This window comes from Erpetoichthys calabaricus, chromosome 9 (genome assembly GCF_900747795.2).
Source record: "Erpetoichthys calabaricus chromosome 9, fErpCal1.3, whole genome shotgun sequence".
NCBI classification, from domain to species: domain Eukaryota; kingdom Metazoa; phylum Chordata; class Cladistia; order Polypteriformes; family Polypteridae; genus Erpetoichthys; species Erpetoichthys calabaricus.
In genome coordinates, this window is record NC_041402.2 from 2,957,022 (window position 1) to 2,972,994 (window position 15,973).

The following is a 15,973-nucleotide window of genomic DNA, read 5'->3' on the forward strand; positions in this document are numbered from 1 at the left end:
GCAGGATTTATTTTGGCAGCACTCCCAGTCTGTATTTTCCAAGACGCTGGAAACCTTATACTTGTTTGTATCCTTTAAAGAAGTTGTGTTTGATTATTTATCCAGACAAAGAGGTCCATTTTGTTTTTTTTTATTTTGATTTACTCTTGTGTTTGCTCCTTAAGCAAATGGCTGACAGATCACATGCATGCCCAGTAGGCAAGACTTGCACATTTCTGAAAATGCTAGTGTGAATGGAAAAGTTTTAAAATGAAAACACCATTTCAGAGTGTGAACAAAGCCTTAGTTTTAATTTTAGTTTAGTTACTTCATCTGATTGACTGCTATCACATTTCTGTTTAGTACATATTTTATACAGTTCCCTCCATAATGTTTGGGACAAAGACACATTTTTCCTTAATTTAACCTTCTGCTCCACATGTTTAAAGTTACAAATCAAACAACTCCGATACGATTAAAGTGCACATTGCATACATTTTGGTCGCACCGTATAGAAATGACTACACTTTTTCTTCCTGGTCGCCTCATAATGTTTTGAGCAGTTGGCATCATTTATTATTCCTCGGGTGTGTTTCATTGCTTCATAAGATACCTTCGCTTGCTTCTACATTTTGGAGCCTGTAGTTGCCATTGATCAACATGAGGAGAGGAGCTGTCCCATTGAAAGTCAAAGAAGCCATTATGAGGCTGAAAAACAAGAATGCATCCATTGGACACCTCAGTACATCCTTAGGATGAACTCAATCAACTGTCTGGAATATCATGAAGAAACAACACACTGGTGAGCTCAGTAAACACAAAGGGGCTGGTAGGCTGAGGAAGACCTCCACTGCTGATGAAAGAAGAATCCTCACTATAGTAAAGAAAAAGCCCCATCCGCCTGTCTGAGAGAAACAGTATTCAGGAGGCAGATGTGTGTGTGTGACTGAGATGACTATCCACAGAAGCCTTCATACAGGGGCCACACTGTAAAATGCAAACCGCTAGTTAGCCACAAAAATAGGAAGGCCAGGTTGCAGTTTGTGAAAAAGGACTTCAAAGAGCCTGCAGGATTTTGGAAAAAGGTCTTGTGGACAGATGAGACAAAGATGAACCTGCTATATCAGAGTGAAGCCAAGAGCAAAGTGTGGCGACAAGAAGGAGCTGTCCAAGATCCAAAGCAGACCACCTGTTAAACATGGTGCTGGGGGTGTTATGGCTTGGATATGTCAGGCTCCCATAGGTGCTGGCACACTTCTGTTCATTAATGATGGAACTGCTGATGGCAGTGGCAGAGTGAATTCTGAGGTGTACATAAGTATCTGATCTGCTCAAGTTCCAGCAAATGCCTCCAAACTCACTGGACAGAGCTTCATCTTACAAAAAGATAATGAGCCCAGCATATTGCTGAGGCAACACAGGAGATTGTCAAAGATAAAAAATGGAAAATTCTTGAAAGGCCAAGCCAGTCACCCGATTGTCACACCACACCAGCAACTGCAGGTGTCCTGCTTGTAGTCCCGACCAACTGGGACCATAGTTGAATAAGAAAAAACAATACAAAGATGCCAAGATGTTAAAACTAAAGAAGTTGCAGTTTACTGCATACAATCCTCTTCAATCGCTCTTAGGGTGCAACCATATATACAGTGGGGGAAAAAAAAATAGGTTCTGCTGCAGTCCAACCTCTGAAAAATACAAGACTCCTTCAAAAAAAAAAAAAAAACAACAAATCAGGGGTCAACACTAGCTTACAGGGTTTGTCATTTTTGATGTATACCCAGAACCCGCCAGCCACTGAGCCTCACAATCTCTCTTTAATGTGCTCTGTTTTTCAACACTCTCATCTACCATTTCTCTGCAGTGTGGTTCACTTCCCCACCTTCTGTCTATTCAGCCTTAAAATAACCTAAAACCAGCCCATCTAATGATGAGCTTCACCAAGGCATCTCCATTCTTATCGTGTTGATATAAATCACTTTATCCAAATCCCTACAATGACAAAAACGAAACCAAAACTGACGTTAGCACCCTTAATGGCTACTTTTATTATGTTAGCAACCCTCAAATCACAAGACCTCAACAGTAAACCCAAACTTTCCCATCAAAATAAACCTGACACTCACGGCACCCCTCTAATACTCTTATCTTCTACCTACCCACACAATCTCGTGTTACAGTACAGACAGTGCACCACATTTAAAACTGACTACTCTTCGCATGTCTCCCGCCCGCACAGAGCAACATCTCAACGAATATAATGGGGGGGGGAATAGAACGAGCATGGTGTGCAATTGTGCATTGTGAATTTCCCATTGGGATTAATAAAGTATCTATCTATCTATCTATCTATCTATCTATCTATCTATCTATCTATCTATCTATCTATCTATCTATCTATCTATCTATCTATCTATCTATCTATCTATCTATCTATCTATCTATCTATCTATCTATCTATCTATCTATCTATCTATCTATCTATCTATCTATCTATCTATCTATCTATCTATCTATCTATCTATCTATCTATCTATATCTATCTATCTATCTATCTATCTATCTATCTATCTATCTATCTATCTATCTATCTATCTATCTATCTATCTATCTATCTATCTATCTATCTATCTATCTATCTATCTATCTATCTATCTATCTATCTATCTATCTATCTATCTATCTATCTATCTATCTAAAGCCGTCGGTGACTGTATGTTTCATAAAACTTTTCATTATTTTCATTGTTTTTGTTTTCATTTTCTTACAACCCTCGCCTAGCGAAACAGGTAAATGTGTGTCCCCAAAGCATACACTGGCTTCTCTTACCACCATATCCATGGCACTGGGAGGCTCGTTACCTGTGTCTCCATGAAACTCACGGTCTCACACCGATTTCAGTCCAATTGAGCAGGCCTTCCAAATGCTGAAGAGAAAAATGTAATGGGACAAGCCTCCTGAAACAAGCAGCAGCTGAAGATGGCTGCATTAGAGGCTTGGTTGAGCATCACCAGAGAAGACCTTAGCACCTGATGATGTCTATGAATCACTGACTTCAAGCGGTTATTACATACAAGGGAATGTTCTGTTTAAGGCTTATATATCTTGTCTCATTTCTATAAGTTTGGTCATACAGTCGCACTTGAGGCATCGTAAACACGTACGCATGTTAAATATTTATATAGCATGTTTTCATACAAGTGATGTTTCTCAAAGTGCTTTACAAGATGAAGAAGGAAAAGTTTATAATAAAAGTATAAAAATAAGATTAGGCAATGCTAAGTAACAAAGAATGAAGTACGTTCAGATGGCCAGGAGGACAGAAAAAAAAATTTCAGAGGGCTGGAGGAAAAAAAAAAAAACAATCTGCAGGGCTTCAGAGGCCACGAGACCACCCAGCCTCCACTGTTAAAGCACGGTCAGAAAACGGTCTGCCATTTCATATTTGCAAACATATCTAATAGTCCGTGCTAGCCGTAAGAGTATTTCCTAACTCCACCCACGTAGTAGTGAAACAGGACAGCGAGGAGGGCCCTGCTTGGCTCCCTACTCCTGATGTCCCGCTTCCCCCTCCCCTCGGCCTGCAGCCGCTCTCTCGGATTAGCGCGAATTTATCGCTCCTACAAGTGAACTGTGATTCTTAGTGCGACGAGAGAAGTCGCAAAATCAACTGGAATGTTCAAGCAAATTATTGGAAAAAAAAACCCGATCAAAATCCGTTAAGTAAATAAAATAGTTCTCTCGTTTGCCAGCTAAGCGGAGGTGTGGAACACCCCGAGGCTGGAGTGCGAGTGAGGAGGGCCCCGCCCCCCTCCCATTGTCCTCCTGCGTGTCTCTCGGATTCGTGCAAATAAATCACTACTGCAAGCAAACTATGATATATCCTTTAATGGTTGTGCCTGATTTTATCTGTCGGAATTGCTGCACCCATATGTTCCTTCTTGCCCTCTCAGGTCAGCAGACCAGTTGCTTTTACTTGTTCCTAAGACACGATGCAAACTTAGAGGTGATTGGGCTTTTTCAGTTGCAGCTTCCAAACTCTGGAACGATTTGCCATTGCACGTTAGGCAGGCTCCTTCACTTGCTGTCTTTAAATCTTATTTAAAAACACACTTTTACTGTGTGAGATGTTGACTGGGACCTTAGTTGGATATCTGTGAACTTTTTTAATATGAATTTCTGTTTCTTTCACCCTTTGATTATTGTGTGTCTTATGTTGGGTTTTATTGTACAGAACTGTGGTCAGCCTTGATGTTGTTTTTAAAGTGCTTTATAAATAAATAAAATAATACATAGTGCAACGAGAGAAGTCGCAAAATCAACCGAAATGTTCCAGAAAATTATACATAAAAAACCCAATCTAAATCAGTTAAGTAGTTATCTTGTGAAAAGCGAACAGACAGATAAATGTTGGATTTTATGTGTGTGTTGTGGACGAAAAAGGCACACTGACAACAGGCAGATAATATTTCTCAATTCTCATTTTTATTCATTTGGAGTCACAGTAAGTAGAGATTCAAAAGAGCATAACTTATTGCTGCAAAGCTCAATTTGAACACCGAGAAAAAATTGTGTATATGTATATTGTGTAAAAATTGTGTATATGTATATGTGTATATATATATATATATATATATATATATATATATATATATATATATATATATATATATATAAATGTAGATATATGTATTTAGAGGTGATAATTCCACATTCTATAGAAAGTAAGCAAACACTATATAAATTTAACATTAAACATTAACTTTCTAAAACTGGCCCTTATAGCGACCATAAGGAAATAAGACCGTGCCTGTTTTGGACCACCCAGCCTGAAGAGAGGCTCATCTTTCAGTCTCATGTTGCTTGTACTGAAATAGCATGTGAAAAGGAAAAACCTGCAGAGACAGAATCAGAATTTGCCATACCTGAAAACGTTCACTTACAGGCATCAGTACTTTCTGGTGGCATGTAAATCGGCTGTCAGAATACGATTAGCTTGCAGATGCAATAAATGCTGTCGTAAAATTTGATGTGCCCACCGAATTAGAAGTTGTGTAGTGTGTCGCAAGATTTACATTCATTTCTAGACAAATTAGGTTTTGTTTTTTTTCCCCCCACTTTCACAGTTCGCTTACCACAGACTGCAGGGAGAAGTGACCTGGTATGAATGAGGCTTGTTCAGACTGCTGCCATGGCTTGTACAGATGGCATTAGGCATAAGCAGCACAAGACTCCCCCAGTGTCTTACTGGCTTGTTATTTGGGGTCTGTTTACCATCATGAGTGGCCATTGGGTGTGCCAGTTTCAAGTTGCCAATCAATCATGTCTTCGGAAAAAACAAAGAAAATGACAGTACCTGGTAAGACAGAGAAGGACGTGCAAACCCCACACTTTCAGCAACTAGGCTTGGCTTTCAGACTATCTACAAACGCCAGGCAGGACTACTAACCACTCTGTCGCCTTATTCTGAATTAGTGCAAAACATGTTAGGGGAAGCCTACTATTAGTTTTTTCTAATAGATTTGTAATTTTTGTTTTAGGTACATTTCAATAGAGATGGCTCTCTGATTGTTTCTAGCAGTTATGATGGACTTTGGTAAGTATGATTTTGTCTGCTAAGTACTGTATGTCTGCTTTACACTTTATATGTATGGGCTTTAACTGCAGTGAACCCTAGAGTTTGGTGGTTTGATGAGGGTACATATTTGTGGGTTGATTGTGATGTTACATTTTCCAAAACAAGGTTGGATGAGGTTAGGCTTACACCAAAGTCCTACTGTACCTTCTTCCCAACCAAACCAGAACATGCCTAATGAGTACATTACAATGGTCTCATCAGTCCTATTCACTTAATTTCTTAACAGTAATGTTGAGTTGAGTTTTGAAGATAACCAGAATCCTATTGCTGACCTCCAAACTTTATTTTAAATTAATGGCTGTGATCTACTGTACTTATTGTCTTTATAATTTAAATACTTCAATCGTGCCACCTCTTCATCTCCATTTTATTGTTTAAGCTTTGTCTGCTTAGAAGTGCAGCGCCTTTAGAACGTATTCAGATTCCTTCACTTTTCACACATTTTGTAATGTTGCAGCCTTATGCTTAAATCATCTAAATTTATTTTTCCCTCATCAAGAAACACTTCATACCTTAGAATGATCAAGCAAAATGTTTTTACAAATTTATTACAAAAAAAAAGAAAAATCCCACAAGACACAAGAATTCAGACCCTTTACTCAGTAGTTTCTTGAGGCCTGGAGTCTTCTTGAGTCTGATACAGCAAGCTTCACAAACTTGGACCTGGGGATTTTCTGCCTTTCTTCTCTGCAGATCTTCTGTACCTCTGTCTGGTTCAGTTAGAGACCATCAGTGAGCAACAATTTTTGATGTCTCTCCAGGGAATATCAATTGGAATCAAGTCTGGGCTCTGACTGGGCCACTTAAGAATATTCAGAGAGTTGTCTCTAAGCCACTTCTGTGTTCTCTTTGTTATGTGCTTAGAGTAGTTGTTCTGTGGGAATGTGAACGTTTGGCTCAGTCTGAGGATTTGCAGCAGGTTTTTATTGAGGATATCTCTCAACTTTACTCTTCTCAGCTTTCCCTCAACTCTGACTGATCTCCCATTTCCTGCCACTGAAAAACAAACCCCACAGTATGATGCTGCCACTGCCTTGCTTCACCATTAGAATGATGATGAGTCTGCGCCTGGTTTCAGTGTGATCAGTCCAAAGAATCTTGTTTCTCACAGGTTGGAGAGTCCTTTTGGTGGCTCTTTGCAAACCTCAAACCTGTTTATGTGTCTTCTAGCTATTCTGCCTTAAAGACCTGATTAGTGGAGTGTTGCAGTGGTGGTTGTCTTTGTGGAAGTTTCTCCCATCTCCCCACAGGTGCTCTGAAACTTACTCAGAGTGACCACAGTGTTCTTGGTTACCTCTCTTACTAAGGCCATTCTCCCACAATTTCTCTACTCTTGGACGAGTTGTGCTTGTTCTAAACTATTTCCATTTAAGAATTATGGAGGCCATTTTGCTCTTGGGGACCTTCAATATTGTAACCATGCCCAGATCTGTGCCTTGACAGTAAAGTCTCTATGCTCTGCAGGCAATTCCTTTCACCTCATGACTTGGTTTTTGGGACCTTCTATAGACAACTGTGTGCCTTTCTTAATCGTGTCCAGTAAATTGAATTAACTACAGGCGAATTCCAAACAAGATGTAGGAACATCTCAGTGCTGATTGGTAGAATTGGAAGCACTTGAGCCAAATTAAGGGCGGAGTGGTGGCTCTGAGGCTAAGGATCTGTGCTGGTATCCCGAAGGTTGCCGGTTTGAATCCCCGTCACTGCCAAAAGAGATCCTACTCTGCTGGGCCCTTGAGCAAGATCCTTAACCTGTAATTGCTCCAGGGGTGCTGTACAATGACTGACCCTGCATTCTCACTCCCAAGGGGTATGCGAAAACTAACAAATTCCTAATACATGAAATTGTATAAGGCGAAATAAAGAAAAAAAAAATTCAACTGTCATAGCAAAGTATGTGAACATTTGTGACAATGTGATTCAAACTTCAGTTTTTTAATTCTAATAAATTTGGATAAATCCTGTTTTCGCTTTGTCATTTCTGAGTATTGAGTGTTGTTTGATGAGGGAAAAATTAATTTAAGTTTAGCATAAGGCTGTAAAATAACAAAATGTGAAAAGTGAAAGGGTCAGAATACATTCTGAATCCATTTTATAATCAGTCACACATCCATACTCGAATCACTTTAGACCGATTCACCACTCCACCTGCCAGCAAGTATTTGGACTGATAAAAGAATACTGGCTCGGTGTCCAATTGGTACTCCAGCTCAATGAGTAGTTTGTGATGCCTATAACAGCTCTTCATTTTTCAAGATTTTATATGACATCTTTTGTGGAGATCACTATGGTGGACAATAAAATGATGGCCTATGTCTCCAGGACTTTGTGTCTATTACTGTCTTTAATTTTTGATAACTGACTGTAGACCTCCCAGAGTTTATTTTCTCTGGGGATCCTGCTGTCTGAGGTTTTTGTTTTCCTCTCCTCTAGTTTTTAGCTGGCCACAATTCAACAGTTAAGCAGGTTGAAATTGCTTTGTCTGATCGTATGTTTCAAGTAAATTATGTCTTTAGATAGATACTTTATTAATCCCAAGGGGAAATTCACAAATTTATGTGTACTCATTATGTAATTTGTAAAGTGTGTATTTGTATCTACCTGTGAAATTGTCACCGTGCTCTGAGCTTGCACTCTGAAGAACGCTACACAAAAAACGAACTAAACTGATGAACAAGCAAAAGAGAATTGGTGTTTCATAAACAATAGCGTATGAAAGTGGTAAGTAATAGATTTGCAGGACGTTTATTTGTAACTTCTTTTTCATTTTAGTCGAATCTGGGACACAGCGTCAGGCCAGTGTTTGAAAACTCTTATTGGTAAGTCTGGAAGATATCCTAATTATATTTGCTTTTCATTTTGTTAATTTCTGTAAGTAAGTAAGAGAATCAAATATTTTGTTTCCTTTTATCCTAAGTCTTCCTACGGTGTGCAAATGGAATAAACTGTAGACCCATTAAGTAAGTCTTAACCGAAATACAGTATAAAAGATGATAAAGACATTATTTTAACCAGGAGCCAATCATATTCAGTAGACTTTCTTTACCTCTAAAGATGAAGGTTTCCAGTTTACCTTTTTTTTCATAATTATAGCTTTTCCACAAAGAATACTTTGTTTTTTTTTTTTATTTCTTTTTCCAATTTAACAGCCACATTTTGAGTTTAGCCTGGTTAGTAGGTTAACCCACAAATATTTCCTCAGTGTTCTGCTGTTCTCAGCAATCTCTTGGGGTGAGCCTGTTCTTTTCATATCATCTGTCACATTACCTTCAAGCACTTTTTCCTTGGCCTCTCTCTGGACCACCATCCCTTCCACCTACCATCTTGGTTCACCTTATCACCTAGTTTTTCTCTTAACTCCGCATTTGTCTTGCTCTCACTCCTACCTGGTCATTCTCCTCTTTGTTCCTTTGTTTCACATTCCACCTTCATCAGCCATATCTCTCTCTCATACTACACCTCCTCACACAGCTTTCATAAATGTTTCATTGCCAGAGAGTCTCCTTTAGAAGTCAGAATGCGGTGCATCTCCTGGATTTTCATTCATTCGTTCTGCTTTCACCCACCAGGGTCCACACCTGTCTCTGCCCTCAGCATGTCATTTAAAGCAAGGGTTCTCAAAGTCGGTCCTGGGGGCCCACTGTGGCTTCAGGTTTTTGCTTCAACCAGATTCATAATCAGTGGCACCTGATAACGCTGCTCTCAATTAATTATCTGGTATTTATTCTACATTAAGAAAGCACAGCAGTGTGATTTTTACATTTATAAGACATTTAGAAATATTTCTGATTTTGCTATTGATTTAAATGCTTAACTCCCTTTTGTTGCTTCATTCTATTTTGCCCTTTCTCTGTGCAGTTTTCCCCCTTAATTGTATCTTATTAATTAAAACAATTAAAAACAAGCAGAGCAGACACCCAGGCAAACGACACTGAATCTTGAAAGGCTGCAACTACTTTAGCATTAGGCCCACTAATTAGAAAACAGTTAATTAATTAAACAATTTGAACACCTGGAAAAGTAGAATGAAAATCAAGATGAAAATATTGTTAAAAAGAAAAAAAAAAATTATTTCCACATAACTGCTTAGTACATTTTAACATTTTTTTTTTTTTGTACCAAACTTATTTTTCTAATTTCTATATTGTTCCCCAAAACAGGGAATCTGGGAAATAACAGTTCACTTAATTAGCCCAGGGTTCCAATTAAAACCAGAAGCTGGTTGGAACAAAAACCTGCAGCCACCGGGGGTCCCCAGGACCAACGTTGAGAACCCCTGATTTAAAGTACCAGCACTTCTCAAAAAATTCCATTATACAAATTTCACATTCTCCATTATAAAACTTCACATTCATTATAAATTTGTTATATATTCGTTATAAATTTGTTATAAAAATTCCACATTCTCCATTTCCGTAGTGTCAACACTGTATATGGTGGGGATGGTGCGCTGCTGACCTCGACTCGGGATGTTGTGGGTCGGTGGGGGGAATACTTCGAAGACCTCCTCAATCCCATTAACATGCCTTCCAATGAGGAAGCAGAGCCTGGGGACTCAGAGGTGGACTCCCCCATCTCTGGGACTGAGGTCACCGAGGTGGTCAAAAAACTCCTTGGTGATAGGGCCCCGGGGGTGGATGAGATACGCCCGGAGTTCCTCAAGGCTCTGGATGTTGTAGGACTGTCTTGGCTGACACGCCTCTGCAACATCGCATGGACATCAGGGACAGTGCCTCTGGATTGGCAGACCGGGGTGGTGGTCCCCCTCTTTAAGAAGGGGGGATCGGAGGGTGTGTTCCAACTACAGAGGGATCACACTCCTCAGCCTCCCTGGAAAAGTCTTTTCAGGGGTCCTGGAGAGGAGGGTCCGTCGGATAGTCGAGCCTCGGATTCAGGAGGAACAGTGTGGTTTTCGTCCTGGTCGCGGAACAGTGGACCAGCTCTATACCCTTAGCAGGGTCCTGGAGGGTGCATGGGAGTTTGCCCAACCAGTCTACATGTGTTTTGTGGACTTGGAAAAGGCATTCGACCGTGTCCCTCGGGGAATCATGTGGGGGGTACTCCGAGAGTATGGGGTACCGGCCCCCCTGATAAGGGCTGTTCAGTCCCTGTACGATCGGTGCCAGAGCTTGGTCCGCATTGCCGGCAGTAAGTCGAACCCGTTTCCAGTGAGAGTTGGACTCCGCCAGGGCTGCCCTTTGTCACCGATTCTGTTCATATCTTTTATGGACAGAATTTCTAGGCGCAGCCAGGGTGTTGAGGGGGTCCAGTTTGGTGGACTCAGGATTGGGTCACTGCTTTTTGCAGATGATGTTGTCCTGTTTGCTTCATCAGGCCGTGATCGTCAGCTCTCTCTGGATCGGTTCGCAGCCGAGTGTGAAGCGGCTGGGATGAGAATCAGCACCTCCAAATCCGAGACCATGGTCCTCAGCCGGAAAAGGGTGGAGTGCCCTCTCAGGGTTGGTAGCGAGATCCTGCCCCAAGTGGAGGAGTTCAAGTATCTCGGGGTCTTGTTCACGAGTGAGGGGAAGAATGGAGCGTGAGATCGACAGGCGGATCGGTGCGGCATCCGCAGTAATGCGGGGCATTGCATCGGTCTGTCGTGGTGAAAAAGGGAGCTGAGCCGCAAGGCGAGCTCTCAATTTACCAGTCGATCTATGTTCCTACCCTCACCTATGGTCATGAGCTATGGGTAGTGACCGAATGAACGAGATCGCGAATACAAGCGGCTGAAATGAGTTTCCTCCGCAGGGTGTCTGGGCTTTCCCTTAAAGATAGGGTGAGAAGCTCAGTCATCCGGGAGGGGCTCAGAGTAGAGCCGCTGCTCCTCCGCATCGAGAGGAGTCAGATGAGGTGGCTCGGGCATCTGATCAGGATGCCTCCTGGACGCCTCCCTGGTGAGGTGTTCCGGGCACGTCCAACCGGGAGGAGGCCCCAGGGAAGACCCAGGACACGCTGGAGGGACTATGTCTCTCGACTGGCCTGGGAACGCCTTGGGATTCTCCCGGAAGAGCTAGAAGAAGTGGCCGGGGAGAGGGAAGTCTGGGCATCTCTGCTCAAGCTGCTGCCCCCGCGACCCGACCTCGGATACGCGGGAGACAATGGATGGATGGATGGATGGATGGATATTTACACTTAAGGCCACATTCGCACTGCTACATTTTTCTTTAAAAACATATTTTTTTCTGATTTCACCTTTTGTTTACACTACCCTGCTGTTTTTAGCCACCAAATACAGAGACTTTTGAAATGCCGTCCAGAGCTAAACATTTCTGAAAATGCCAGCTTAGTACTGCAGTGTGGATGAGTGAAAATGTGCTTTGAAAACACACTCTCTAATTGGTTCATGCTTATTACCTGACCCTTCCCTGATTGGGTTCTGCTCATTACAAAGTCTCCTTTCCTGACTGTTCACCTTTCTATGGAACTTGTTGAGTTGCTTACCTGTATGCTTCTTAATTGCATTTTGTTCAGTCTGAATGCTGCATTCATGTGCAAAAGGCAAATAATTTACCATTTGGTACGGTTTTGTGATAAATGTCATGGCTGGCAGCATAAGTCTCCCTTCAAGGCTGTATACTCCGATGTGCGCATGCCCATTGCAGGCAAATGGTGATGTCATCTGCATTTTTGTTTGTTTTAGTGTGGATAGAGATATTTTTGTAAACAATGTGAAGCGCTACTGTGGATGGAGATCATTTATGTGTAAAAATGCCATTTTGAAATGAAACTTAGTCTGCGTTCTGTACCCCTCTCACACACTGCATGTTGGTTATACATGTAAGAACTTCACTGTAGTCTGTACAGGTAACAATACTACAACAAATAAAGTTTACACTCGCCTCCATCAGATTACCCTTCACACCTCAACATCTTTCATGCTCCTGCTTCTGACCAGACCATGAACTGGACAGAGTTTTTCCCAGCATCTTTACCACGGGTTTCTCATGGCCATGTGCCCACCACTTCCACGCCTTGGTCTTTCCTGACTCTCCTTATTTGTTTTATTAGTAAACATTTAATTCTGATCTTGATTACTGTCATAAGTTAGCAGTGGTCTTACAATCAGCTATAAATGTGCTAATATGTAAAAGCAAAAAAATAAATAAGAGGCAGAAAACAAGTGCTAGGAATGTTTTATTTATCCCTAAAGTAAGAAATTTAGTATTTGTTCAAAAATATGCAGATATTGGTACATGTTGTGCAAAATAATATGCCAGTTTTATTGATTGAAACATCTTTTTCTTATGTAATCTGTACACCAATGGCTGAATAAAGTCAAATGTCGCTGAATTCACTGATCCTTTGTTTTCCTGCAGCAGTCGTCCGTCATTTTCTGTTTCCTTTTTTGTTTTATCTGTTCTTTAGATGATGACAATCCACCTGTATCCTTTGTGAAGTTTTCTCCTAATGGCAAATACATTCTGGCTGCGACTTTAGACAAGTATGTATGAATTTATAGCTCAGTGAAAAGAAATTTTGGGGTTTTTAGATATGCAGTTTAATGTGACAAATGTTTATCTGACGTGTTTAATGTGTGCACATGTGACATTGATGATTTTTTTCTCATTTTATTCTTTTAAAGTTTTGTTTAGTGCTCACTGAAAACTTGCATGCTTAACTTCTTTCTAAAATTATTTTTTCCCCAATTTTTAAAACATGTTCTCCATGATAGCACCCTGAAGCTCTGGGACTACAGCAAAGGAAAGGTAATGATCTAATATATATAATTTTTTTAAGGGAGTTAATTATATTGACAATAAACTCATAAGAAAATGTCCTTGTTCTTTAGTTATTTTAAGGTGAACTTATTCAGCCACAATACATTTGTTTACACTTGTTTTCTGTGTACAATACAATTTATTTTTGTGTACCCCAAAATCACACAAGAAGTGCCGCAATGGGCTTTAACAGGCCCTGCCTCTTGACAGCCCCCCAGCCTCGACTCTCTAAGAAGACAAGAAAACCCCTTGTAGGGAAAAAAATGGAAGAAACCTTGGGGTTTGTGTGTGCTTAAATTTTATGAAGTTCATTGTAAAAAATGTTCTCTCTGATAATTATCTTTTATTAATAATCCTAATTTACTGAAGGATTGAATTTACTGTCTCTTAAATATGTTGAGTGTAGATTGTAAAATAAAACACTTTCCATTTGAGACCGCAATCCATGACTGTGTTGGTTAAATGAAAGCCTCCCAAATTATAAGATCAGAGTGATGTGCAATTTGGAAGATCACTCAAATGTAGTGATGCGCTTGTTTATCGCCAACTTCTCCCTTCCTCCGTCACCTCACATACTTACCATTTCTCCATGGTTTCCATTATACATTTTCTGTTTTCCCTCAAGGACCACCTGGTAGATGCTCACATATTGAGTTTTAATAACAACACCACATTTTATTTATTCTAGTGCCTTTCCCATTACCTTTCATGCATCCATTTAACGCTGGTGATATAATTGTGTGACATGCTGAGTAGGGAATCCATTCCCAGACGGGTTTATCCATTCCCAGGAATTTTGGGAATCCCGCATGTCATTCCTAGGAATCCCGGGCTCCCGGGGATGACACAGTGCACGGGCATCTCACATGTGGACGGTTTTAGAACGACCGACACTTATTTTTAATAAAACTTCTGCAATATGTTGACACCAATAGAAGACTAACCTTAATTACAAGCAGTTCATGCTTTCATATAAGTACATGTATCTAGTTAGTTGCGGTAATAAGAGCGTAGAAAGCACAACGTGTCCAGTGTGTGGTCGTCCAGGCGAGAGCGCACTTTCGTGCAGAGTACGCCAGTCACTGAGAAAGTACGCTCTGCCTCCACTGAAGTAGGCGGCACAGTCATCAGATACTGATACACTTGTTCTAAACAACGCCCGCACTTGCCGTTGCTCTGAAACACACCATTTCAGCTTTTACTGATGCATCCAGTTTCTTGTCATCATTATGTGATGGCATGTTTCTTGGCACGGATAATGCGGATGCAACAGACTGACGCATTCCAATTTCAAGTTTCTGTTCAAAGCTGTCAACAGCACAGATGTCAATGAACTCTGCCCCAGCATATGTGAGCTGCAGAGTGCAGACACATCCCAGTCCACTGTGCTCAGTCTTAGTGGGAGCCGGGAGACTGACTGCTGCTGGTCTGTTGTTGAATGAATTAATGAGCAACACACTACACCGTGGGCCAAAAAACTGTGACACTTAATTATTTTCAACAATAACTCTGCTATTTCTTGATTGATTTTTACATTTTTACATGCTATATATGCGAGTTTGACCGTTCCTGTTTTCCCGGGAATTACAGGTTTCATTCCCGGGAATGCGGGAATGTCCGATTACCGGGAGCCCGGGAATGGATTCCCTAATGCTGAACTAACAGATTTATGTAGTTTTTCATTTTAAGAAAAATAGTGACATTTTTCTGTTTTGTTTGACTCGGTGCCAAAATTTATAGATTACCAAGGATATGTAATCTGTTTCGATTTCAAGTTCTGAAAAGAATAAAATACAAAAAGTCAGGGACTGCATGCTTTTTCAAGCTATATTGAATGTTACATTAAGTGTGAAGTTGCTGTTCATTTGTTTTGTTGCAAAAACAAACCACCGCTGCCTAAATAAGTTGAGCACGTGTTACTCTAGCACCTAATTCTAAGTGTAGAATCGTCATCTGCTGTAATTAAAATGAACTCAACAGGTTGGAATTTCAGACCACACTACCTACGATGTCACTTGTGATGTGCTCACACAAAGGGCATCATTCTGAACATTCCCATGCCAAGGCGTTTGCTAAAGATAGTAATAAAATGCATTGCATTTTTCATTCCAACAGATGACGTGTAACAGTAACTGTATCCTAATACTCTGCAAAATTTTAAGTGGAAAAAATGATAGGAAATAAAGTCAGAGGAAGCACTAATACTTTTGGGTGCTTATTGACTGTCATATTGATGGTCTAACTGTGGGGGTCTCAAACTTGTGCCCTCTGTATAGCTGTTAATGAAATTTGTAATTTATGTAAAAGATTTATTCCTGTTGTCATTTTGCTACATTAATGATGGCAGATCATCGGAATGCTTAGTGGACTTAAATGAGATTAGCATTTCCTATATTGTTTGCTATTTATATTTAATATTTTAAAATATTAATATTTTGTTTTATTTATTATTTTTTATTTATTTATTTACTTGTTATTGTGTCACTGTGTGTGCTGCCTCGATCACATGGCTTTTGGTAAAGGATTCTTCCAGTAATGATAATTAAATGAAAAGGATTAAAATTTGCAGTGGATTTTATTTTTACATCCATTACAAAATACCTTCCAGTAGATATCCTATCACAAATGCTAACAC

At 40.3% G+C, this 15,973-nt stretch overlaps 1 protein-coding gene across 1 annotated transcript in view; it reads left to right on the plus strand.

Annotated features, from left to right (window-relative positions):
- wdr5 (WD repeat domain 5) overlaps nt 1-15,973 on the plus strand; it is an 86,294-nt gene that overhangs the window by 64,475 nt on the left and 5,846 nt on the right. Inside the window, exons 8-11 of the mRNA XM_028809089.2 lie at nt 5,520-5,575; nt 8,390-8,436; nt 12,986-13,061; nt 13,293-13,326. Coding sequence (XP_028664922.1) covers nt 5,520-5,575; nt 8,390-8,436; nt 12,986-13,061; nt 13,293-13,326 — 213 coding nt within the window. The remainder of the gene's footprint in view (nt 1-5,519; nt 5,576-8,389; nt 8,437-12,985; nt 13,062-13,292; nt 13,327-15,973) is intronic.